The sequence below is a fragment of the Somniosus microcephalus genome, chromosome 8 (genome assembly GCF_052327205.1).
Source record: "Somniosus microcephalus isolate GS21.2 chromosome 8, FLI_Smic_1.0, whole genome shotgun sequence".
Taxonomy (NCBI): domain Eukaryota; kingdom Metazoa; phylum Chordata; class Chondrichthyes; order Squaliformes; family Somniosidae; genus Somniosus; species Somniosus microcephalus.
The window spans coordinates 71,426,016-71,452,923 of record NC_140994.1 but is presented as its reverse complement, the minus strand read 5'-3'; the positions used below and the strand labels follow the sequence as shown (position 1 = coordinate 71,452,923).

Below are 26,908 nucleotides of genomic sequence, written 5' to 3'. Positions count from 1 at the left end.
ATGTGGACCACAAGCCACTCACATACGCGATGGCCAAGCACACCGAACCCTGGTCCGCTAGGCAGCAACGCCAGCTCGCGGCCGTCTCCGAGTTTACTACGGACATTCAGCACGTCTCCGGTAGAGACAACGTGGTCGCCGACTGCCTTTCCCGTCCCGCCGTCTGTGCGAATCATCTCGCGGTCGACTACGCACAACTAGCAGCGGCCCAGCTCACGGACCCAGACCTCCTCTCGGCGGCTACCAGCCTGCCAGGGCTACGCCTAGCCAAGGTCGCGCACGGGCCCGAAGCCACGGCAGTCACGTGCGACGTCTCACTCGGCCAACCCAGGCCGGTCGTCCCTGAGACCTGACGCCGCCGCGTTTTCGACGCGCTCCACGGGCTCTCTCACCCGGGTTCCCGCGCATCCGTCAAACTCCTCTCCAAGCGCTTCGTCTGGCGCGGCCTCAGCAGAGATGTTCGGACTTGGGCCACCTCCTGCCTCACCTGCCAACGGGCTAAGGTACAGCTGCACACCAAAGCACCCCTGGGAGACTTCGAGGTACCCAGCCGCCGCTTCGACCACGTACACGTCGACATCGTCAGTCCCCTGCCGCCATCGCAAGGCCAAACTTATCTCCTCACGATGGTCGACCGCTACACACGCTGGCCTGAGGCAGTGCCGCTGACCTCCACCACCACAGCCGACATCGCCAGGGCGTTTGTTAACACCTGGGTTGCGAGGTTCGGCATACCGGCCGACATAACCTCCGACAGAGGCGCCCAGTTCACCTCCGAACTCTGGACGGCCACAGCACGCAACCTCGGGGTGACGCTCCACCGCACCACGGCGTACCACCCGCAGGCCAACGGACTTTGTGAACGCTTCCACAGGTCACTCAAGGCCTCACTCCGCGCCGGCCTGCAGGACAGTACCTGGACTGACTGCCTACCGTGGGTGCTACTCGGCCTACGCACCGCGGTCAAGGAAGACCTCCAGTCCTCGGCAGCGGAGTTAGTCTACGGACAACCGCTGCGCGTCCCAGGCGAATTCCTTCCGGAGCCTACCAAGCCTTGGTCGGCCGAACAGCAGCGGCTCGACTCTTTCTCTTCCGCTCAGCAGTTCGCCCCACTTCCGGTCAACCGACACGGCGAAGTCGCACCTCACGTCCCGCCAAATTTACAGCAGGCGCTCTTCGTCTTCGTGCGACACGACGCGCACCGCGGGCCCCTGCGACCCCCGTACGACGGTCCGTACGAGGTACTACAAACCGGGGACAAGGTCTTCAAGCTGCGACTCGGCGACAGGGTCGAGACAGTCTCCATCGACCGGCTCAAACCAGCACACACAGAACCAGGGGAACAGGTCCCCGTGGCCCAGCCTCCAACTAGAGGCCGTCCCCCCGGCAAGCCAGCACAGCCGGCGGCGAACCGCCCGACCCAACCAACCAGACCGGCGACCACTCAGAGCCGCTGCGGCAGAACCATTAGACCACCGTCACAACTCGTCCACTCCTCCTAAGCGGATTCTGGGGGGAGCTCTGTGGCGACACGCCACCACTGGACATAATCCGCTCACGGCGGCACAGACAGTCTAAGCAGAAGCCCCCAGCCGGGGGCCCTTTCCTCCAGCAACTTGTTTCCCGCAGGGACAGGCTGCCGGGAGCACCTCCTGTCTGGGAAGTATTTAAGTGGATGCGCGGGCTTTTCTAGTTCCTGTTTGTCATGTGGTTGGAATAAAGCAGTTGTGTTTTCAATAGCTCTGGTCTCGACTCCCACGTTTGCCGCGGTATCTCAACAGGCTCATCCTTTTCATTGACCCTTGCATCTTGAGTCCCATATTTAATAAATGATATATAGGAAGAGATTTGATTGATGGACGAGTAAGTACATTTAACTCTTTGTAATTGTGTCAGTAAAAAAGCCCAGTGCCCAAAGTTCTCTTCAACGGGTAATTGCAAATGCAGGAAGAAGCAATTTGATAGTTGAAACGTTATTCTCAAAGGCTTTCGACAAGGTCATTTAAGAGGCAAACAATTCATTTTATGATTTTACTGAAATGGGCGATTTCATTATTAAAACACTCACTAACTGTCACATTGACGTGTTACGATAAAAAGCTACGGATATGTATAAAATACATCCAGTGAGATTATTATAGAGAGCAATTTCAGCTGGCTTGGATTACATTTGTATTTTGTTACCGAGACCGTTTAAACCATCTATTAAAAATACTGAAAGGATCGATATGCTTCCAAACCATGTAATACAATGAAAACAACTTGATTTCTTAATCAGCTGAATAAATGGCATCGCATTGACTTTAACACAATACTTCTTTGGCTGACAGGGTCACAAGATAGCCTGGCAGAATTATTTAAGTAGGAATTAATGTGTCAGTGGCCTCCAATAACCTGATCCATCGCAAACCAATAGTGTTGATTTTGTATGTTCATTTATATTTTTAGGATCGTGAAAAGGCAAGAAAAATTCACGAGATCTCCAAACTTCCATTTTTTGAAGTCTTTATCGATGCTCCTTTAGATATCTGTGAAAGTCGTGATGTGAAAGGTCTTTATAAGAAGGCCAGAGCAGGAGAGATCAAAGGTATAATTATCACACTATCAGCAGAAGAGCTCTTGTGATAATACAATCAGCTAAATATTCTCTGATAAACGTGAGACCTATCCACCACTGCAAATTGTAGCTTTCAGGATTATTGATGGCTTTCAGTTAATTGAAGAGATGTTACAAGTGTGTTTGTCTGCATAGCGAACTTGCAGCTCCATTTTGTGCAGTGAAACAATGTTCATTTAACATGGCTAGTTACAATATTACATGGAGAAGTGTGAGAAAAACCAAAGTCTAGGGGCAGCATTGATATTCCACTCCTAATCTACAGAATGACCTTGCTGTATCTATGCAAAGAAAATGCAGGAACATCAAACAACTGCAGTAAAAGCTGCTCTGATTTTGGACTCCTAGCTGAAAGAGAATGGAAATCTTAGGGATTTATTTGAGGAAAAAACCCTCCTGTTTTCACAGAATCACAGAAACCCCACAGTGCAGATAGAGGCCATTTCGGCCCATCGAGCCTGCACCGACACATATCCCACCCGATCCCCATAACCCCTACACCAACACATATCCCACCCTATCCCTGTAACCCCACGTATTTAATCCCCCTAACACTAAGGGTCAATTTATCATAGCCAATCAACCTCACCCGCACATCTTTGGACTGTGGGAGGAAACCGGAGCACCCGGAGAAAACCCACGCAAACACGGGGAGAATGTTCAAACTCCACACAGCTGATGCTTTAATGTCCTAAGGGCCCAAATTGCCTCTTTTTCGCCATGCTGTGAAGTAATGCACAGTCATGAATGCCCAAATGTACACTTTTTCCTATCCTGGATCTTACATCGAATTACATAGAATTTACAGCACAGAAACAGGCCATTCGGCCCAACTGGTCTATACTTCCTTCCACTCTCCTTCATCTTACCCAACCTGCAAACCCTCCTATTCCTTTCTCCCTCATGTGTTTATCTAACTTTCCCTTAAATACATCTACGCTATCCACTTCAACTACGCCATGTGGTAGAGAGTTCAACATTCTAACCACCCTCTGAGTAAAAAGGTTTGTCCTGAATTCCTTATTGGATTCATTAGTGACTATCTTATATTTATGACCCCTAGTTTTGAACTGCCCCGCAAGTGGAAACATCTTCTCTACGTCTACCCTAGCAAACCCGTCTATGAGGTTACCCCCTCAACCTTTTCTTTTCTTGGATCATGAATGTAACTCAGATCTAATCACTTCAGGTGCACGTGGAGAAATTGCATGGCCCCCTTCCTTAAAATTAATGGATGGAAAATAAAGTCTGAGAGTCCAAGTTTTCTAGCCCGCCCTCATAACTCAATCATGTGCACCACTTCCAGGGCTTGGTTCTTTCTCTTGTGCCTTGGGGGGGGGGGGCAGGGAGTCACTCATGCAAACCTGGAGAGACTGCTAGATTGCTGAGAGCATTGCAGCCAAACCTGATGGTGTTCTTAATCAACACCCACCCATCGGCCTCAAGTGGGAGCAGAAACCTGGGCTTTTCCTTTCCCCTAGCCCAATGGTTCTGAGGTCAATTATAGTGGTCCTACTGCTGCCCCAGTTGAGATTAGCTCACTCAGCACAGGGGCTTTTCTGATCTGTATGGTACTACACCAGAGGCCCTGTTATCCACTAGGCCATTGGAGAAGTTGAATGAATTGCCCGTTACAATATTAGAAAAGCTGTTTTCGTGTGCAACTCTTTTTAGATCATAAAAGGCATGTTAAAACCGAAAGGATCTGTACACGCATTTCTTCATGTCCCATAATAAGTTCCGCTGCTTTATTCGGTTCATTTTTGTTTCTTTGTATAGGATTTACTGGTATTGATTCAGACTACGAGAAACCTGAAAATTCTGAGCTGGTGCTGAAAACAAATCTCACATCTGTGAATGAATGCATCCAACAGGTGGTGGAGCTCTTAGAGGAGGGGGTAAGTGAAAAGTCCCAGTGTCCTTGGCAATTATACCTGGCTTTCTGAAAAGAAAACAGCAACTTGAAAGACAGACAGCTGTTAATGATGGTATTATGTGTTTTTATGATATTTCTACAAAGATACGAACAATGATGGACAGGAAAGGACCCTCTGGTCCACCCAGCCTGTCCCACAAAGCTGCGAGGCCTTGTGCATCGCACGATATACACTCCCCACCCCATCCAAAACCATGTGATCTCCCAGGAGAGGCGAAAACCCAGATAAAAACACAGGCCAATTTGGGGGAGAAAAAATCTGGGAAATTCCTCTCCCACCCCTTTAGGCAGCTGAAACTAGTCCAGGAGAGCACTCTGGCCCACATGCATAACACTGCACTTTTCTAAGTTACACATCATTTTCCAGTCACAAGCTCAATCCCCCAACACATCAAGATCCGCCTGTAGTTGTCGAGCATTCTCTACAGTCCTGACATTCACTCAGATCTTAGTATCATCTGCAAACATGCAGATTATGCCCTCAATACCTAGATCAATAACAAAAGTAGTAAGTTTTGCTTTGATAAAAATCAAAAAATTAATCATGAAAGAGCTTTGTTTATTTCAGTTTCCTTCCTTTACAAGTGGAGCAGCCTTATGGATAAATGATAATTTAATATTTCTTCCATTACATGTTAATTCAAACAAAATGTAGCCTTCACTTCGCATTCCTCTTCTACCTTTTCTATGGGTGTTACTTTTGGTATTGAATGTGGACTGCTTTCAGAGACAGGCGTTTCCACGGTTACCATCCATACTGCTCCATAAAAATCAACAACAGCTTCCATTTGCTTAGCACCTTTGACCAAGGAGTGAAGTAACAGACACCAAGCCATTTTGAGAGGGTTAGGAGATGTGACCGAAAGGTTGGTGAAAGACACCAAGGGGAAAAACTTGAGTCGTGCCCCCTTTGGGGCGCTAACTTCACCAGGGTGCTACTTTAAGTGCCCCGAAAAAATTAGCGCCCCTGCAGCCGAAATTCACCGGTAGCACCCCAAGAGAGAGGCTGAGTGCTACTGGAAGCGCCCCACCGCCCTTTTGGGGCGCTGTGAGTGAATATCGCAGCGCCACATGCTGTGGCACGTCGTGCCGCGGTACTGCAGGCCTTTCTCCCCTTATTAAAGGGGAGGGGCTGAGCGCAGCGCGACCCGGGGCCTAGCTGGGCCACCGGGATCAGAGTGCCGGCAAAAGAGCCCGGCACTCAAGAAGTGCCGGGCTCACGGAGCGCAGCCGGCACTCCGCAGAGGGGCTTCAGAGGAGGTCGGGAACGGCAGAGGGGTCAGGTGCTGGCAGGCGGCCAACAACAAAAATGGCCGCTCGGCACCTCCACTTTAACTTGCGCCACCCCGGCCACAGGTAGGCCCCCTTGACCCCGTCGGACATAGCATCCGGCGGTAAGTCAGGGGGCGCTACCGAAGATCACGGCCGGGGTGCGAGCGGGGCGCTGCGCACGGCGATGACGTCATCGCCGGAGGCGCAGCGCCGCGGGGCGCTAACAGTTACCGCCGCCGAATTTCGCGGGAGGCGCTAGCGGCGCCGCGCCTAGGCACTAGTTGCCTTGCTCCCCGTTAGTATCCTCTTAAGGTGCTAACGGGAGGCGCAAAGCAACTGAATTTTTAGGCTAACGGTTTTTAAAGACAGGAAGGGAGATAGAGAGAGGAAGGGAATTCCAGAGTAGGTGCTAAGGTAGTTCAAGGTTTTGCCAATAATCTGATGGTGATGGAACATCTTGCAAATAGTGACCATAATATGATTGAATTTGATATTAGGTTTGAGAGCCAGATGGGAGAATCACAAACCAAGGTTTAAAATTTAAGTAAGGCAAAGTTCGAAGGGATGAGAAATAAATTGACCACCATAAACTGGGCTGAACTGTTAATGGGCAAACTTACAGACAAACATTGGGAAGTATTCAAAGAAGCTTTTGGTGCAATACAAAACCAGTACATACCAATAAAAGGCAAGGGGCTAAAAATTCAGTTTGGGGCGCCAAGCTCGCCTGGGCGCCGGAATTACCGCTGCGCGCGGAGCCACTTGCGCCATCGGGATATTCAGTTTCAGCGCCCCAAATGGAAGCCGGCCGCTAAACAAGGCTTTAGGCGCCCCGCTTGGGGCGCTGAAACTGAATTTCGGCACGCAAAGTGCCGCAGCGCCACCCGCTGCGGCACGGCAGGCTGCGGTACTGCAGGCCTTCCTCCCACTGTTAAGGGGGAGGTGCCTGCAACAGCGCAATCCCCGCTCGCGAGTGCCGGCAAATGAGCCCGGCACCAAGGAGAAGTGCCGGGCTCTCGGGAAACAGCCGGCAATGCCACGGGGGGGTGGGTGTAGGAGGCCGGGGACGGAGGTGCGGGCAGGCGGCCACCGAAAAACCGGCCGGCCGCACCTCCACCTTAACTCGCCCCACTACCGCCACAGGTAGGCCCCTGTGTACCGGTCGCTATTTGCGGCCGGCGCGGAAGAGGCGGCTGCGACCTAATATGGCGCTCGGGGCGGTAGCGGGGCGCTGCACACACCGATGACGTCATCGGTGGCGGCACAGCGCTACAGGCTAACGCCGCCATTAGCGCCCCGCTAAATATCGTGGTGGTTGTGGCCAGTGGCGCTAAAGCCTCTGAGTGGCCTCTTTGGGCGCAAACTGGTGGCACAAGCAACTGAATTTCTAGGCCAAAATCTCTGCATGTAGCTAAGCAACCACGGTCAACACATGAGGTAAGGGACAGTATCAAGCTAAAAGAAAAGGCTCACACAAATGCAAGGAAAAGTGGAAATCTAGCGGACTGGGAGAACGAGAGAAAGAAACAAAGGGATACATTAAAGTAATAAGAGATACAAAAGAGGAATATGAAAAAAAACTTGCAAGGCATATCAGTAAAAGTTTTTAGAAATATATTAAGAGAAAGAGAGCAGTAAGGGGAATGTGTCTACTCCTGTTCCTCTGTTCTTAAGTTCCTTCCCATGTAACAAGAGTGGAGGAAGTGGGAATATGCAGAAGGCTAGAATATGTGACCTGGACCACATGGGGAGGGACATAAAGGCTGGAAAAGAATGCAGAAGAAGGGTGGAATGAGGCCATGGAGGAGTTTGTAGATTCATTATACTAATGGATGGAAAATCATGGGGAGAGCAGCTAAATTCTTGACTCCACTCCTGGTGGGTAAAGCTATGCATTGGGAGCAGGAATTCACAAAACTACCCCTATTAAGCCCTAGTGTTTGCAAGTGTGTGTGTGAGCATACAAACATGTGTGCCTGTGCATGTTTGTGTACATAGATGTGCACGTGTGTGTGTGTGTGTGTGCGCTTTACCCAGGCATCCCCCAATGTTGCTCTGTAGTAAGCCACTAAGACCTGTATCAGAAGGATCCAGGTTGACTTGTTTTCCAATATATCTGCTCTTTCCTTCCTTGCCTCTGATCATCTGCTCATAGAGCTAGTGCAGCTGAGATCTGAACTTGTGAACTTAAGTCACTTTGTCCCAGCACACTCTGACATGGTACGGTGCACAAATGCATCATCCACTAAGCTGGCTCTTATTTATTAATAGTCAAAAATTTCCATTTCAGTGCTTGCTCTTGTGGCAAATTAGAAACCACTCACTCATACCGGGGGCTGGGGGGTGGGGGAGAGGGGGGTGTGGTGGGCGGGGGGGTGCAGGTTTAATCACGCAACAACACATTTGTACCAATTCCCTTTGTAACAAACATGAAGGGAAGATTGAGTTTCAGAGTGGCCACATGAGAGGACAAAACACAAGCAGCACAGGTGAGAATGAGTTCAAGTCTCTTAAAGGAGCTGAGGAACATCTGCAACTCCCTGTCACTGGTGAGATACTGCGATTGTGGCTCGTGAGCCGCTGTAATGTGGAACTTGTGGTGGAACCTGACATTTATCCTTAAGTGAATTCTGGAACAGCAGGTGCTATACCAGTGACGTGAGTTAGGGCCCAAGTACAGGTTATCAGTTCTGACTGTCAAACTGTGTTACTAATTACCAACATTGGACAGACGAACTCTTGAACTGGGACATGTTTGGAACCCACCCTGAAAGGAGAGTTAATGAGTCGCATTCTGACTTTCTGGGAGACCAGCCAGCAGAATTTAGAACTGATGTATTTATTGTTACTCTAAGGGCATTATTCCCCCTGCTGCAAATGAAGAAGTGAAGGAACTCTTTGTCCTTGAAAACAAGCTGGACTTGGCACGTGAAGCTGCCCAGGTTCTGCCCACACTGCAGATAACGCAGGTAACACTTTTGCATTCTACTCTAAAAAATACTTTACTTACGTGACACTGCGATAAAACAAAAAAAAGATCGCCAATGCTTTACACAGTTGTACATTATTTGAACAATTATTGAGGCCTAGCTACTGCAGAGTGACTGTAATGCCAACACAAAGGAGCCAGACTCCCTTCCCCCAGTGGTTTCCCATCAGAAGAGCTTTTCTTTAAATATATTGCTGTATGCAGGTGAAAGGTGTCATCTAGTCGAGAGCAGTTATGTTTAAGGCAGATGCTGTGTAGAAAAGAAACATTGGCCCCAGTTTTGGAGAGAGTATAGGGCTGCTCTCTTGCCCTGCTGAGGATATGGCACTTGAAGAGCATTGTTGAAGCCTGTGTCTAGTTGTGCGAAATTGGAAGCAGGGAGAGACTACAACCGTCCTCTTATCAGTGATTTAAATAAAATTCCTATAAGGGAGCATTATTCCTGTGGATAACTGCTCACCCACCCAGATAGAGATAAGCCCCTTTATCTGACAGACAATGCCTTCAAAGTTAATAGGCATAAAGTCGTTAGCAGAATTTGCAATAAGCATTTCCACCCTACCCGGGCACTGAAGAGGAATATCTGTATAAATAACTGGAAGTTGATGATATTACCTCATGGGACAGGCAGTGACCATAGTCAGCAATTTGTTATATCAAATTGGAAACCAAAACAAAGGCCCCAATTTTCGGCTTGTGTGGGGAATGGTCGGATTTCCCCGAATGTGGGGTTTCTGACACACATAAAAAAGAGTCAGCCAGCTCCACGCAATTTTCCCTCAAGTGGCCAATTGATTCCCAGCATGTGGGAAGCCTTGCTAATTGTCCAATTCGAGTCAGAAATCCCCACAGTATGATGCAATCATTCGTGGTGCTTTCAAGGTCCATAGCAAGCACTGCATCCTCTGAAGGCTTCCAAACGAACCATACAGGATGGCAGAGGAGCCTGCAGCAGCTGTGGTCAGTGCCAGACCCCGAGCTGCCTCCAAATTCGACGAGGCTTCACTGCAGGCATTATTGGATGGGGTTAGGGCCCACAGTGAGGTCCTGTTCCCTAGGTCAGGGAGGAAGAGGCCTCCCACTGAGACCAATGCTGCATGGATGCAGGTGTCAGCAGATGCCAACTCGCTGGGAGTCACCAGAAGAACCTTGGCATTACATCTCTATCTCCTTCCTTTACTCCCCCACAGTACCATCCAGAGCCCCCGTCCTCACTGTGGAGGAGGAAGAGGCTGTGCAGCCAGACTCCTCAGAGGAAGCTCCAACCTCTGAGGGCGCAGCGTCAGCAGAAGTAAGCGCACCCAGCACCAGCGCAGACACTCACACCTCAGGGGGACCTTCGGGACATAGAGTAGTGTTGTCACCTGGTGTTTCACAGCTCACAAGTGAGCCTCAGCAGATTCTGGAGACAGGGACAGCAGTGGAGAGTCCTCGTCGGAGGGCGCAGGACTCTGCCAGCTCAGCTCAGCTGCGTTGCATGTCGACCCTCTGCCTCTGGGTCCATCGGCAAGAGAAGAGGTGATGGATCTCCATGCACAGATGCAGGAGTCTCTGGCAGGTTTTGTCTCCAGGGTCGCTGCGAGTGTGGAGCGAATGGAGGAGTCCATAGCGACCATGGGCAGAGCCTTTGTGGAGTCATTGGCACATGAACGCATCACCATGGAAAGGTTGGCAACCTCCATGCAGGAGATAACTTGCCAGGGTACGGAAAACATGGTGAGTGCTCATAAGAGAATGACATCTCTTGAGGAGCGTTGGCCATCTGTTGAACAGAGAAACCAGATCTTCATGGAAGTCCTTCTGAGTAGGACTGCCAGTGCAGAAACGGGTCCCACTGGCCCCCTAAAGTGCAGCAAGGTGCTCTCAAGCCACTTCCAAGCGCTGGCCCCTCTGGCCAGTGCAACTTCAGGTGAGTGAGCAGCAGCCTGGTGCTCCTGGTGCTCATCCTGCTGTCCCTGGTTCTGCTGCTGCTGCCTCTGCTGTTGGAGATCCTCTAATGCCAGGAAGGGAAGGTACCAAAGGCCTCCCATGCTTCTGGCAGATGCCTCCATTGAGGGGGCGCTGAGTTAGGGTGGTGAGAGGGGCTTCCCAGGCGCTCACACTGGAGAAGTGTGTGAGGCTCCAACTTTCTTTCTACAGCTGCTCCTAAGGCTTCAAAAAGTTCCCCCAAGCCTTGATCAACAAGGTCCTGCAGCCTGCAAATGCTGCCTATTTAAATCTCTTCAGCCCTCAGCGACCTGCTGCTGCAAGCAAGCAAGCCAGCTGTTTTCACGCCAGCTCTCATCGGCGGGGTTCCCCGCAGGCGTGTTTCATGTGGGGAAAGCTCCAAAGTCGCAACGGCCCTGGAAAATCTTCCTTAACAAGGTGATCATTGGTGATTAGTGCTCCGACGAGCAGTCCCGCCAGCGGCGGCTGGGACTGAAGCGGCTGACGGAGAAACGGCGGTCCGAAAGTCGGACAGGGCGGGGAATCAGGTGGGGGGTGTCCCGACCCGCTTTTTCCGTGATTTTCGGACCCCGGCCACATGAAAAGCCGCCCGACGGCTGCCAGAAAATCGGGGCCAAAGTGTTTGTACCGTGTCTATGTTAGTATTCACTTAAATCTCCAGGTACGCATTTTGTGCCACAGTACAAGAGAATTGTGGACATTGTGCATAGGTCAGAGGTTTATCATCTACCAAAAGGGGAGAAAAAATGTACTTAACTTCAAACAAAAGTTAATAAATGTCAACAGATTTAAAACTTCATTTGGATATTGTGGCAGTTACTGATATTAAATCCACACCTGGTTATATATTATTAGAAGAAATCTGAACTCTAAAAGAATCATTGCATTTGCAGGAACGTGGGTTCCTAACTAAAAGACTGAGTTCTACTCAGGCGATCAAACAAAACGAACTTTAATGAAACAAACAGGTTTTAACAAGAAACTGCAGGATAACATCGAATGTAGGTCTGCTCTCTTCGGAGGCTCCACGAGGACTGCTCCAGCAGTCCCGTGGCTGACGTTATGACGTCATCACGTTTTCCCGCCAGTGGGGAATCACGTGATGAACGGCGTGACGTCATCACGTTTTAGCCGCGCTGTTAAAGTAACCATGCTCTGTACAGTTAAACGGCATAAATAAAGATACAGGCTCAGGCTGTAGCTAACATGTTGTTAAAGGAATTATATACAAACGATCTGAGTCCCTTGGTGGCTCCGCCACATGTGCCCCCCCAGAATTGTCTTTAACAGCAAAAGTGAGGCGTCGAGGAGGCCTGACAAGTCTGTCCGAGCGACTTCGGTAACCCTGCAGAGGAAGCTGATGGATGGTGGTCGAGCTGGCGGGCGGCTGTGGTTGAGCTGGCGCGGCGAGTGTGGTCGAGCTGGCGGGTGGCTGTGGTTGATCTAGCACGGCGGCTGCGGGCGGTCGGCCATGTTTCGGCGGTTGAGCGATGACGACTGGGCGGTCCAGGTCCAAGTGAGCCGGCTTCAACCGGTCCACCGAAATGTGATCTGGCTTTCCTCCGATGTCGACCGAAAAGGATTTGTCTCCTGATTCGATGACGCGGAAAGGACCAGTGTAAGGGGGCTTGAGCGGATCCCAGTGAGCGTCATGGCGGATAAATACGTACTCGGCGTTCTTCAGCTCAGCCGGCACATGGGAGCTCTGTAGGCCGTGATTTGATGTAGGCACTGGAGCGAAGCATCTGGCCACTTCCTGGTGGCTGACGAGTTGCTGGGAGGCGGACCATGGCTCTGTGGGAGAAGGGAGGAAATCCCCTGGTACTCGGAGCGGCTGGCCATAAACAAGTTCCGCCGAGGACGATTGCAGGTCTTCTTTGGGCGCCGTACGAAGACCCAAAAGGACCCATGGGAGTCTGTCCACCCATCCTGCACCTTGAAGACTGGCCCGTAGGGCGGCTTTAAGCGATCTGTGGAATCGCTCGCACAGGCCGTTCGCCTGTGGATGATAGGCGGTGGTGCGATGAAGTTTGGTGCCGAGCCCCTGAGCTACAGCGTTCCAGAGCTCCGAGGAAAATTGTGGCCCATGATCGGAAGAGATGTCTGCCGGTACCCCGAAACGAGCAACCCAACAGGAGATGAAAGCTCTAGCGACGTCTGACGAAGTGGTGGAAACCAAAGGAATTGCCTCTGGCCACCTACTGGTGCGGTCCACCATGGTGAGGAGATGCGTATAACCACGGGAAGGCGGAAGTGGCCCCACAAGGTCCACATGCACGTGGTCAAAACGACACTCCGGAACAGCGAACGTAGCCTCTGGAGCTTTTACATGACGCTGGACCTTGGCCTTCTGGCAGACCACGCAGGTGTTGGCCCAGTCACAGACATCCAGGTGCATACCCTTCCAGATGAATTTCGCCGACATTAGCCGTTGTGAAGCCTTCATACCAGGGTGCGACAACCCGTGTATGGCGTCAAACACTTTCCGGCGCCATGCGACTGGCACGATAGGTCGGGGAACACCCATGGAGACGTCGCAAAGGAGCGTGGTGCCTGTGGCCTGGAAACTGACGTCGGTCGCTTGGAAACTAGAGGGGACGGTTCTGTATGATTGGACCGCTGGGTCCGAGGCCTGATCCACAGCCATGAGGGCGTAGTCAATCCCAAGGTGAACCGCATGGACCGTCGCGCGGGAGAGGCAATCCGCTACCAGGTTGTCTTTACCAGACACATGTTGAATGTCCGTGGTAAATTCAGAAATAAACGTCAGGTGACGTTGTTGACGAGCTGACCACAGTTCGGCGGTCTTGGCCATGGTGAACGTTAGAGGCTTGTGGTCGACAAAAACCATGAAGGGACGTCCTTCTAATAAGAACCGGAAATGGCGGATGGCTAGAAAAAGGGCCAGCAACTCCTGATCGAAAGTGCTGTATTTTCTTTCATTTCTCCGTAGTTGACGGCTGAAAAACGCCAGCGGTTGCCACGTGCCATTCACCCACTGCTCCTGCACTGCGCCGATGGCGTAGTCTGACGCGTCGGTGGTAAGGGCGATGGTGGCACCTGGAAGTGGGTGCGCCAGCATGGTTGCGTTGGCCAAGGCGCTCTTGGTGTTGACGAATGCCTGGTCCATCTCGGCCGTCCAGCTGATTGGATCCTTACCGGACTTGCCCTTGAGGGCCTCGTATAAAGGCTGCATAAGCAGAGCCACCTTAGGGACGAATCGGTGATAGAAATTGACCATCCCAAGGAACTCTTGCAGGGCCTTGACGGTTGGCGGGCGCGGGAAAGAGTTAACAGCTTCCACTTTCATCAGTAAGGGGACGGCGCCGTCTGATGTGATGCGGTGTCCCAAGAAATCGATCCACTGCAGGCCGAACTGGCACTTGGCCCGGTTGATGATCAAACCGTGCTGACTGAGGCGTGTAAAGAGGGTACGCAAATGGCAGATGTGCTCTTCCTTGCTAGCGCTGGTGATGAGAATGTCGTCGAGGTAGATGAAGATGAAGTTTAGGTCTCGGAGCACGGAGTCCATCAAGCGCTGGAAAGCCTGTGCCGCGTTCTTCAAGCCAAACGGCATCCGCAGGAACTCAAAAAGGCCGAAAGGGGTGATGACTGCGGTTTTCGGGACATCTTGTGGGTGCACGGGCACCTGGTGATACCCCCAGACGAGGTCGACTTTTGAAAAGATGGAATTTCCCGCCAAATGGGCCGAGAAATCCTGAATATGCGGGATCGGGTACCGATCAGGAGTAGTGGCGTCGGTAGTCGCCGCATGGCCGCCAGCCGCCGCCCGGTTTCGGAACAATGTGGAGAGGCGAAGACCAGGGACTATTCGACCAGCGAATAATCCCCAGCCGCTCCATCATGTCGAACTCCGCTTTCGCAGCCGCGAGCTTGCCGGGTTCAAGCCTTCTAGCCCGTGCATAAACCGGGGACCCAGTAGTGGTGATATGATGTTCAACACAATGCTTCGTGGCCGAGGAGGAGAAAGTGGGCCTGGTCAGCTCCGGGAACTCTCCGAGGAGCCGAGTGAAGTCATCCGGAGATGGGAACGCGCAGGCGATAGAGCACGACACAGCGGTACCGTGGTGGCACGGAATTGAGTGGAAGGTGGCCGCGTTGATCAACCGGCGGTGCCGGACATCGACGAGGAGGCCGTTGGCACACAGAAAATCCGCCCCTAGGATGGCCTGCGAGACTGTGGCCGTGACAAATTCCCAATGGAAGCGCTGACCGCCGAAACACACTTGGACCCGCCGCTTTCTAAAAGTTCGAATGGCTGCGCCATTAGCCGCCACGAGGGAAAAGCCGTGGTCCCCAGCTTGCATATCGAGATTCGACGCAGGTAGGATGCTACACTGCGCCCCGGTGTCGCAAAGGAAACGTTGACCCGATAGGGAGTCGGTGATGAAAAGAAGTTTCCCCGAAGATCCGATGGCCATCGCAGCCGCGGAGCGTCCATTAGACCCGGTCCTCCTTCGCCAGGAACGCAGGAGCTTTGTTTCTTTTTTGGGCGAAAAGCTGCAGGGAGAGCGGCAGCGTCGTGCTTTCGCACCAAAACGGGCATGGTAGGAGCACCAGCCCGCTGCAAGAGGAGCTGGAGCCGCGTCTGTGGGGGATGGGCGTCTCGTGGCAGCGCAGCACTGCTGGGTTACTGTGAAAATCTTATCTGCTTCGGCAGCAAGCCCTGCGCAGTCTGTGACCTCGGACCTGGCTAGGGCAGCCTGAACCTGCTCCGGCAGTTGGCAGAGGAATAGCTCCCGGAAGAGGAAGCATTCCGGTTCAGCACCTAAGAGCGTGAGCATTTGGCTCATGAGCTCGGACGGTTTGGAGTCCTCGAGGCCGGGCATAGCAAGAAGCTGGCGAGCGTGTTCTGACTTCGAGAGCCCGAAGACTTGTAGCAACCGCGCCTTTAACGTATCATACTTGCAGTCAGTAGGAGGACTACCGAGGAGGCTGACGATCCGCGAGGCAGTGGCACTATCGAGCGCGGAGACCATGTAGTAATAACGGGTCTGATCCGTGACGATGTTCCTGATGGCGAACTGGGCTTCAGCCTGGATCAACCACGTGGCTGGTTGTTGCTCCCAGAACTGTGGCAGTTTCAGAGTCACGGCGTTCATTTCCATGCTGAAGATCTTCCGCGAAAACCGTTCGCGAAAGTCGGGGTCACCAATGTAGGAACGTGGGTTCCTAACTAAAAGACTGAGTTCTACTCAGGCGATCAAACAAAACGAACTTTAATGAAACAAACAGGTTTTAACAAGAAACTGCAGGATAACATCAAATGTCGGTCTGCTCTCTTCGGAGGCTCCACGAGGACTGCTCCGGCAGTCCCGTGGCTGACGTCATGACATCATCACGTTTTCCCGCCAGTGGGGAATCACGTGATGAACGGCGTGATGTCATCACGTTTTAGCCGCGCTGTTAAAGTAACAACGCTCTGTACAGTTAAACAGCATAAATAAAGATACAGACTCAGGCTGTAGCTAACATGTTGTTAAAGGAATTATATACAAATGATCTGAGTCCTTTGGTGGCTCTGCCACACATTAATATTTGTTGTATGTTCAGTGAGGTGGTAGCACATTGGATTCACCCAGTAATTTGTTCTTTTTGTAGTTGGATCTGCAGTGGGTGCAGGTCTTATCTGAAGGTTGGGCGACTCCACTCTCAGGCTTCATGAGGGAGAGGGAGTTTCTGCAAGTTCTACACTTTGGGACTCTCTTGGATGGTAAGAATCACTGACTGCAAATTCTTCAAACTGTATCCGTGATAATGATGGCCCTTAATGTCTCCATTATATTCATTAGAGTCTTTTTGGTATAAAATGTGTCTGATCCTCACAGTGAGGCAGGGTTGCTTGCATTGTTTCACCTACTTGTGGCATTTCTCACCACTATTAGATACCAGCTGATGTCCTGGACAGTTTCATTGCTGTTTTGGGCACCACTTTCGTTGCCAGGTTCAAGTATGCCGCTACATTCAGCTTCCATGCTATTTGCAGGTTGCCCAGTCTCCTGTTGGCATTTTATTTAATGACATGGAAAAGTTATCTAAAGTAAAAATAAGCTGTAGAAAGTGATCATTTTCACATATTGTATGGTGGTCTTACCTTGCAGGGAGTAGAGTATCTGATACGTTCCTCTCTACATCATCACTGCCTTGAAATGAAGAATCAGAAGGTGTTTAATAAGGTGCCACATAAGAGACTGTTATGAACATGAAGGCACATGGTATTAAAGAGTGTAGCTGCAGGGATGAGAGATGGCTGGGGGACTGAAAACAGAGTGTGCGTATATGGATGTTTAACTGATTGGCTGGTGATGTGTCTCCAGAGATCTGTGCGGAGACCTCTTTTGCTTTCCATTTATATAAATGATTTGCACAGAGGCACAAGAGGAATGGCAATGAAGAATGCTGATGACGTAAAGTTGGGGATGATGGCAAACTGTGAGGAAGAAGATAGGAGCACATAGGTTAGTGGAGTGGGCAGTTAGGTGGCAGATGCAGAAAAAGCACAGAATAGTGAAAGAAACAATATTCTAAATGATAAAAGAAAGAAAGACTTGCATTTATATAGCACCTTTCATGACCCCAGGATGTCCCAAATTGCTTTACAGCCAAGGAAGCTCTTTTGCAGTGTAGTCACTGTTGTAATGTAGGAAATGCAGCAGCCAAATTATGCACAGCAAGCTCCCACAAACAGCAATGTGATAATTACCAGTTAATCTGTTTTAGTGATGTTGGTTGACGGATAAATATTGGCCAGGTCGCCAGGGATAACTCCCCTGCTCTTCTTCGAAATAGTGCCATGAGATCTTTTACATCCACCTTAGAGAATTTAGGTTTAATGTCTCATCCAAACCTTTGACAGTGCAGCATTCCCTCAGTACTGCACTGGAGTGTCAGCTGAGACCTTGTGCTCAAGTCTCTGGAGTGGGCTTTGAACCCACAGCCTTCTAACTCAGATGTGAGAGTGCTATCCACTGAGCCACAGCTGACACCTAACACTATTAGTGGAGTAGAGAAATAGATCTAGGGGAGCAAACAAATAGATCCTAAAAGGTGCAAGTCAAGGTAGACCAATTGTACATACTATGTACAGGCCGAGAACTCAGTTCCGATGTATAGAGTGGTTTGTCCGCATTGTTAAACCTCCTACACCCACTACAGAAGGTTCGGCATCAGGAAATAAAGTTACAAATGCAACTTTCAATCAGTTGCTTGTTGCTGTTGCTGCTGTAGAATCCATCCTGCTGTACAAATAGGGTAAGCAGCACTGTGAGCTAACAGTATCATCTTAAACCAGTTACATTGAATTACATAGCAGATTTTATAGACTTACATAGAAATTACAGCACAGAAATAGGCCATTTGGCCCAACTGGTCCATGCCGGTGTTTATGTTCCACATGAGCCTCCTCCCACCCCTCTTCATCTAACTCTATCAGCAAAACCTTCTATTCCTTTCTCCCTCGTGTGCCTTAAATGCATCTATGCTATTCACCTCAACTATTGCATGTGGTAGCAAGTTCCACATTCGACCCACTCTCTGGGTAAAGAAGTTTCATCTGAATTCCCATATTAATAACTATCTTATATTTACGACCCCTAGTTTTGGTCTCCCCCACAAGTGGAAATATCCTCTCTACGTCAGCCCTATCAAACCCTTTCATAATCTTAAAGATTTTATAAACACAGCATAAGCGGTTTGGGGTCCCAGTCAGCTGCCTTGCAGTGAAGCAAAGAAGTGTGGAATACAGTAGAAACACGCGAGCCCTGAATTACCGTGGGGTCCTCCCCATCTCCAGGTGTAACTTCAGCAGGAGATCAGGGGAACCCACAGGGAAATATCTGGGGCTTCCTCCAAACTTTTGGCAAAGGACCCCCCCCCTCCCCCATCTTGGAAATTCCAGACAGTGACATTCTTCACTTGTGCGACTAGCTGTTCCTCTGCTTTGGAATTAGTAACTGACGGGAAGTTGTAGCACAAGTCCCAATATCGTAAGAACCACTCAACCCGTTTCTCTCTGGCTTAATCAGTGTTAAAGGATGGTTAGTTGCATGTGGAGGATGCAGCGAGATAAATAGATAAATTATGACTTACTGAAATTCTATTACAGGTAGACTACCTTTTATCCGAACTTCTGAAAACCGAAACCCTCTAAAAACCGAAGGTTTTTTCGTTCAGCGTAAGTCGTGCGCACGACATGACCAGAGTGGCGCACGACTTACGCTGAGCAGAGGGTCAGCGTAAGTCGTGCGCACGACCCCGACCCCCGCCGACGACCCCCCGCGGACCCCCGCCGACCCCCCCGCGGACCCCCGCCGACCCCGACTCCCGCCGACCCCCCCGCCGACCCCCCCGCAGACCCCCGCCAACCCCCCCCGCCGACCCCGACTCCCGCCGACCCCCCGACGACCCCCCACCGACCCCCCGCCGACCCTGACCCCTGCCGACCCACCCCCGACAAATTTCCCAGTCTTATAAAATACCTTCCGAAATCCGAAATTTTCCGAAAACCGAAACACGGCTGGTCCCGAGGTTTTCGGATAAAGGATAGTCTACCTGTATTTGGAGCTTAGCTATATTTGGGTCACCTGGGACTGGATTTTGACAGTTCTATCTCAAGATAAATGTTATTCTTTCATAGAAGTGAGCAATCCCTCCTGTCTCATTACATCCTAAGGAACACCTTCCACCTATTTTGGTGAGGTGATGTGATTCCTTGCCTTATTGTTAAAACAAACAAACAATTTTTTAAAATCTTGGCAATTTTCTCAGTAGATCTTTCTGACTTTTCAAAGATGTGGTCAAACCAGTAAGAGAAAAATAACAGTCATAGTTAGATGGTAATCAAAGGGATTGAATTCTATTTAAGTATGTGGGTACAAGCAATTGCATGTAAACCTGGGAGAAAGTACAAACTGTGCCTTGTGTATATGAAAAACAGGTTTTTCAGGGATATATGAGCCAGGACATAGTTTGAACTGGATTCAGCACTTCATGAATAGACAAAACAAGCTTTTAAAAAGCGGACAATAAAAAATGCAGTATAAAAAATTCAGATGAAATGTTGCGAAAAACACAATGCCACGAATAAGTTAGTTGGTAATCGCTTTTGTGGAGAGGGGAGATAAAGATCAGTAACATCCACAAACAGGGAGCTCTAATTGTGATTGAATCAGAAAATCATAGAAATGTACAGCGCAGAAGGAAGCCATTTGGCCCCTCTTGTCCGTGCCGGCTGACAAAGAGCTATCCAGCCTAATCCCATTTTCCAGCACTTGGTCCGTATCCTTGTAGGTTACGGCACTTCAAGTGCATATCCAAGTACTTTTTAAATGTGATGAGGGTTTCTGCCTCTACCACCCTTTCAGGCAGTGAGTTCCAGACCTCCTTCCATCCTCTGGGCGAAAAAATGTCTCCTCAACTCCCCTCTAAACCTCCTACCAATTACTTTAAATCTATGCCCCCTGGTTATCGACTCCTCTGCTAAGGGAAATAGGTCCTTCCTATCCACTCTATCTGGGCCCCTCATAATTTTACACACCTCAATAAGGTCTCCCCTCAGCCTCCTCTGTTCCAAAGAAAACAACCCCAGCCTATCCAATCTTTCTTCATAGCTAAAATTCCCCAGTCCAGGCAACATCCTCGTAAATCTCCTCTGCACCCTCTCTAGTGCAGTCACATCTTTCCTGTAATGTGGTGACCATAACTGCACGCAGTATTCTAGCTGTGGCCTAACTAGTGTTTTATACAGTTCAAGCATAACCTCCCTGCTCTTGTATTCTATGCTTCGGCTAATAAAGGCAAGTATGTGCCTTCTTAACCACTTTGTCTACCTGTTCTGCTGCCGTCAGGGATCTGTGGACATGTACTCCAAGGTCCCTCTGATCCTCTACATTGCTTAGTGTCCTACCATTTAATGTGTATTCCCTTGCCTTGTTAGCCCTCCCCAAACGCATTATCTAACACTTCTCCGGATTGAATTCCATTTGCCACTGTTCTGCCCACATGACCAGTTTATTGATATCTTCCTGCAGTCTACAGCTTTCTTCTTCATTATCAACCACACGGCCAATTTTTGTATCATCTGCAAACTTCTTATTCATACTTCCTACATTCAAGTCCAAATCATTGATATATACCACAAAAAGCAAAGGACCCAGTACTGAGCCCTGCGGAACCCCACTGGAAACAGCCTTCCAGTCACAAAAACACCTTTCAACCATTACCCTTTTTTCCTGCCTCTGAGCCAATTTCAGATCCAACTTGCCACTTTGCCTTGGATCCCATGGGCTTTTACTTTTGTGACCAGTCTGCCATGCAGGAACTTATCAAAAGCCTTGCTAAAATCCATATACACTACATCAAACACACTACCCTCATCGACCCTCCTTGTTACCTCCTCAAAAAATTCAGTCAAGTTAGTCAGACACGACCTTCCCTTAACAAATCCATGCTGACTATCCCTGATTAATCCGTGTCTTTCTAAATGAAGATTTATCCTGTCCCTCAGAATTTTTTCCAATAATTTTCCCACCACCGAGGTTAGGTTGACTGGCCTGTAATTACTCGATCTATCCCTTTCTCCCTTTTTAAACAATGGTACCACATTAACAGTCCTCCGGCACCACACCTGTAGCCAGAGAGGATTGGAAAATGATGGGCAGAGCCTCTGCTATTTCATCTCTTACTTCTCTTAACATTCTGGGATACATTTCATCCGGACCTGGGGATTTATCCACTTTCAAAGATGCTAAACCTCTTAATACTTCCTCTTTCACTATGCTTATTTCATCTAATATTTCACACTCCTCATCCCTGATTGGCACACCTGGATTCTCAAAGTAGATCAGACAGGAATTGAAACAGTACCAATGTTAACAGCCAGTTCCAACCAACCCAGAACACAGAATGTAATATATTTTAAATGGACGATGCTCAAAGAGAAAAAATTTTGCCTCCCTTTGCCAGGATCTTTATTTTTCTACCAAGAACCATCCTCCATACACCCCCAAAAGAGGCAGCCTGCACCAGGTCATAATTGCTGGCAGGGGGGGTGGGTGGAGGGGGTGATATTATCTAAGAGACAACCACCCTTTAAGACGTTTTGTGATTCAATGGGTGGAATTTTTGCCTGCCAACCCATTTTGGGGGCGGCGGGGGGGGTGGTGGGTGGAGGGCAGTGTTTGGTAACGCGAGAGAACCGGAAATCTGAGTTTCCCTGCACGCTGTGGAGATTTAACTACACAGCGTGCATCTGACATCATCGACAGGATCCCCGCCCGGAAGTCAGCCTGATTGACAGGCTTGGCTTCCAGTTGGGTGGGGAATACTCTAGAGGACGACCCAGGACCAAATAGGTCCGGTCCTGGAGATGGGGGTGGGTGGGGGGGGCGAGGTTTATATGGGCGGGGGCTGAGAGTGGGGGAGCTTAGGGGGCCGGGAGAAAGCATGCCTACTCCTCCCGGCACACAACGAGTGCTCCCGAGGCTGTCCTCGCATCACTGCAGCTGCCGGGATTTCCGAGGCCCGGGAACCCCGACCGGCCACCATAAAACCTGCAAAGCAAGTTAAATTCGAGGCTTCCTGCCTCATTATCATGGGAGCGAGTTGGCTGCCCACCCCTTCATAGAATCATAGAAGGTCATTCAGCCCGTCAAGCCCGTGTCGGCTCTCTGCAAGAGCACTTCAGTTAGTCCCACTCTCCCGCCCTTTCCTCGTAGCCCTGCAAATTTTTTTCCTTCAAATACTTATCCAACCCACTTTTGTAAGATAAGATTGAGTCTGCCTCCACCACCCTTTCAGGCAGTGCATTCCAGACCTTAACCACTCGCTGTGTAAAAAAGTTTTTCCTCATGTTGCCTTTGGTTCTTTTGCCAATCACCTTAAATCTGTGTCCTCTGGTTCGCGACCCTTCTGCCAATGGGAACAGTTTCTCTCCATCTACTCTGTCCAGACCCCTCATGATTTTGAACACCTCTATCAAATATCCTCTCAATCTTCTCTGCTCCAAGGCGAATAACACCAGCTTCTCCAGTCTGTCAACATAACTGAAGTCCCTCATTCCTGGAATCATTCTCGTAAATCTTTTCTGCACCTTCTCTAAGGCTTTCACATCCTTCCTAAAATGTGGTGCTCAGAATTGGGTACAGTACTCCAGTTGGGGCCGAACCAGTGTTTTATACAGGTTCATCAAAATTTCCACACTTTTGTACTCTATACCTCTATTTATGAAGCCCAGGATCCCGTAAGCCTTTTTAACTGCTTTCTCAACCTGCCCTGCCACCTTCAACGATTTGTGCACATATACCCCTAGGTCTCTCTGTTCGTGCACCCCCTTCAGGATTGTATCATTTAGTTTATATGTCCTCTCCCCATTCTTTCTATCAAAATGTATCATTTCATACTTCTCTGCATTAAATTTCATCTGCCACTTGTCCGGCCATTTCACCAGCCTGTCTATGTCTTCCTGAAGTCTATCGCTCCCCCTCACTGTACACTATACTTCCAAGTTTTGTGTCATCTGCAAATTTTAAAATTGTGCCCACGTCCAAGTCATTAATATATATCAAGAGAAGCAGTGGTCTTGGGTAAAACCCGGAGGTCGTCGGGTTGAAGCCAACTTCCAGACACGCTTCCAATTTTCCCTCCATTTAACCCCCCCACCCGCACCCACTCCCACCCACCCACCTATGTTAAAATTACCCCCATTATGTCATAATATCAGAGGCATACTTGCCTGTCCCTGCCCACATCCGCAAAGAGTAACAACACTGGCCCCAACCCCTAAGTTCCATTTTCATTTTCCCTCTTAGATATTTAAAAATTAATTACGCCCACTGACGTAAGAAAACTACTAGGCACTTGGTCTAAGTATTAAACAAGGCTTAGTAGTTTTCTTACGTCAATTTAATCAACTGTTTTTCAACATGGAGATCTAGTTGTGTCCTTCACTAGTTCCTGTTAAAGAATGTCCTGAGCAAGCTGGGCCCATGCCCAAGTATTTATACTCTCCCTGGACAGCACCACCAGCAGGCCGCCTAGTATCATTTCCTAAGTCATTTCCACATAATGACAAGATTCATGTCACCCACAGCCTGTTGGAGTGGTTGGAGAGGAACACATTGAATGGAGATGCGCCTGAGAATAAAGATGAAAACTCCACCAAAGATAGGCAACCCCTCTTTCATCTACAGGAGGCATTACAACACACTGCTAGAGACTCACAAAGTAGTGCCAAACCAGGATTATACAAGGAAATAGAGACATCTGTCACCAGGGGACAGATTGCCTCAGGGTACAGGAGAACCTTGAAAGACCCAGTCATTAATGTTTGGGAAAACTGGTTGTGTGCTAATCCAGGTAGCCGTATGACACACAACATCCTGTTAGAAAGACTCCAGGCTGTAACCTCGGAGCTAGAGGCCTTTGTACTGCATTGTTGTAGGTGCCAGTGATTGGATGAGACATTTAAACCAAGGCCTTGTCTGCCTGTTCAGGTGGATGTAAAAGATCCCGTGGTGTTATTTGAAAAAAGAGCAGGAAGTTCACTTGGTATCCTGGCCAACATTCAGCTCTCAACCAGCACCACCAAAACAGACAAATTGGTCATTTTACTCACTGATGTTTAGGGAGGGAATTCCAGAGAGTAGGGTGGGGGCTGTTGTAGACTCTGCCAACAGCAGTGTGGTAAAGGGAGGCACAGAAGGCCAGAGTCACAGCAACAGATTTCATGAGTTCTGGGAGTGAACTATGGTTGCCAACTCTGGTTGGACGCATTACTGGAGATGTCATCACATGAGCTCCTGCTACCAACCATTCCGCCCAGTCAAACAAGCAATGAAAATGACTACAAAGAAAACACCATTTTTTAACTTCCCTATGATTTTCATCCTGGGTTGCTTGCAGCAGTGTCCAAGAGATTTAATCTTTGATTCCTGACAACTCCAGGACAATCCTGGAGAGTTGGCAACCCAAGAGTGAAAGTTTAGATTTCCATGCTGTGGGAAAAATAAACTTGCCCATAAGATGTGGCATCAGACCTTTTATGGTGCGTGGAATTGGGAGAAGTCACAAAAGGACAACTTTGATAATGTCGCATCATAAAATCACAGAAGGTGATGCTATGATGCGACAATGTAAACTTGCAATGCAAGTGTAAACTCGCTACCACAGGGAGTGGTTGAAGTGAATAGTATGGATGCATTAAAGGGGAGGCTAGACAAGCATATGAGGGAGGAGGGAATAGAGGGTTATGCTGATAGATTTAGATGAGGAAAGATGGGAGGAGGCTCAAGTGGTGCATAAACACCGGCATGGACTGGTTGGGCTGAATGGCCTGTTTCTGTGCCGTATAGCCCATGTAATCCTATGTAAGGTCTGAAAGGAAGGGTGTTCCATATACGATTTTATTCTCAGACTATGTGCCATGCTGTAGGTTTATTCCAGTGGTGTATGAAGGACACACTCCAAGATTTTATCAAATTGAAATTGTAAATTTGCAATTTCTTTTAGAACGACGCCCCACAAGAACTCCACAGAGGCATTGAATATTGTAAAGGACATTGGTGACATTGTATTCAAATAAATCTGCATCTCTGGCAACTGTGAACTAGCTTAAGTTAATACATTCACAATTTTCTTTCACAGTGCACTGCTAAAAAGATGTCCTGTGACAAAATAGAAGATTGGGTGGGGAAGAAGGATCAGGGCAAGGAACAAATTGCACAAAATCGTGTTTGCGTCAATATTTGCAATGCAAGTGCACCTTTACTGTTAGGGAATACAAGTCAAGTTATGTAACCTGTCCTTGTAATTTAAGCCTCTAAGCCCAAGAGTCAGGATACGGGCAGCAGAGTTTTGGATGAACTTAAGTTTATGGAGGGTGGAAGATGGGAAGCCAGCCAGGAGTGCATTGGAATAGTCAAATCTAGAGGTAGCAAAGAGTGGGGAAGAAGGATCAGGGCAAAGAGCAAATTGCACAAAATTGTGTTTGCGTCAATATTTGCAAAGCAAATGCACCTTTACTGTTAGGGAATACAAGTCATGTTATGTAACTTGTCCACGTAATTTAACCATTTAAGCCCAAGAGTCAACTCTATGAAGTTAAATTCCACAGAGCACACTGACCCCTAACTTCACGCTGACCCCTAACTTCACGCTGACCCCTAACTTCACGCTGACCCCTAACCTCACGCTGACCCCTAACTTCACCCTGACCCCTAACTTCACACTGACCCCTAACCTCGCACTGACCCCTAACCTCACACTGACCCCTAACTTCACGCTGACCCCTAACCTCACACTGACCCCTAACTTCACACTGACCCCTAACTTCACACTGACCCCTAACCTAACACTGACCCCTAACTTCACACTGACCCCTAACCTCACACTGACCCCTAACCTCACACTGACCCCTAACCTCACACTGACCCCTAACTTCACGCTGACCCCTAACCTCACACTGACCCCTAACTTCACGCTGACCCCTAATTTCACACTGACCCCTAACCTCACACTGACCCCTAACTTCACACTGACCCCTAACTTCACACTGACCCCTAACCTCACACTGACCCCTAACTTCACGCTGACCCCTAACTTCACACTGACCCCTAACTTCACACTGACCCCTAACTTCACACTGACCCCTAACTTCACACTGACCCCTAACCTCACACTGACCCCTAACCTCACACTGACCCCAGGTAACAGTAGAAGGATCAGGGCAAGTAACAAATTGCACAAAATTGTGTTGGCATCACTATTTGCACCTGGCAAATGGAATATAATGTGGAGAAATGTGAAGTTATGCACTTTGGTAGGAAAAATAGAAAAGCAGATTATTTTTTAAATGGTGAGTGATTGGAAAATGTTGGTGTTCAGAGGAACCTGTGTGTCCTTGTACACAAATCACTGAAAGTTAACCTGCAGGTACAGCAAGCAATTAGGAAAGCAAATGGTATGTTGGCCTTTATTACAAGAGGATTTGAGTATAAGAGTAAAGACGTCTTACTGCAATTATATAGGGCCCTGGTGAGACCACACCTGGAATATTGTGTACAGTTTTGGTATCCTTACCTATGGAAGGATGTACTTGCCATAGAGGGAGTGCAATGAAGGTTCACCAGAC

At 49.1% G+C, this 26,908-nt stretch overlaps 1 protein-coding gene across 1 annotated transcript in view; it reads left to right on the top strand.

Moving 5' to 3' along the window:
* The window catches only part of papss2b (3'-phosphoadenosine 5'-phosphosulfate synthase 2b), a 73,704-nt gene that overhangs the window by 22,598 nt on the left and 24,198 nt on the right, over nt 1-26,908 (top strand). The window contains exons 4-7 of the mRNA XM_085994874.1: nt 2,449-2,587; nt 4,397-4,515; nt 8,681-8,794; nt 16,384-16,495. Of these exons, the coding sequence (XP_085851000.1) occupies nt 2,449-2,587; nt 4,397-4,515; nt 8,681-8,794; nt 16,384-16,495 (484 nt within the window). The remainder of the gene's footprint in view (nt 1-2,448; nt 2,588-4,396; nt 4,516-8,680; nt 8,795-16,383; nt 16,496-26,908) is intronic.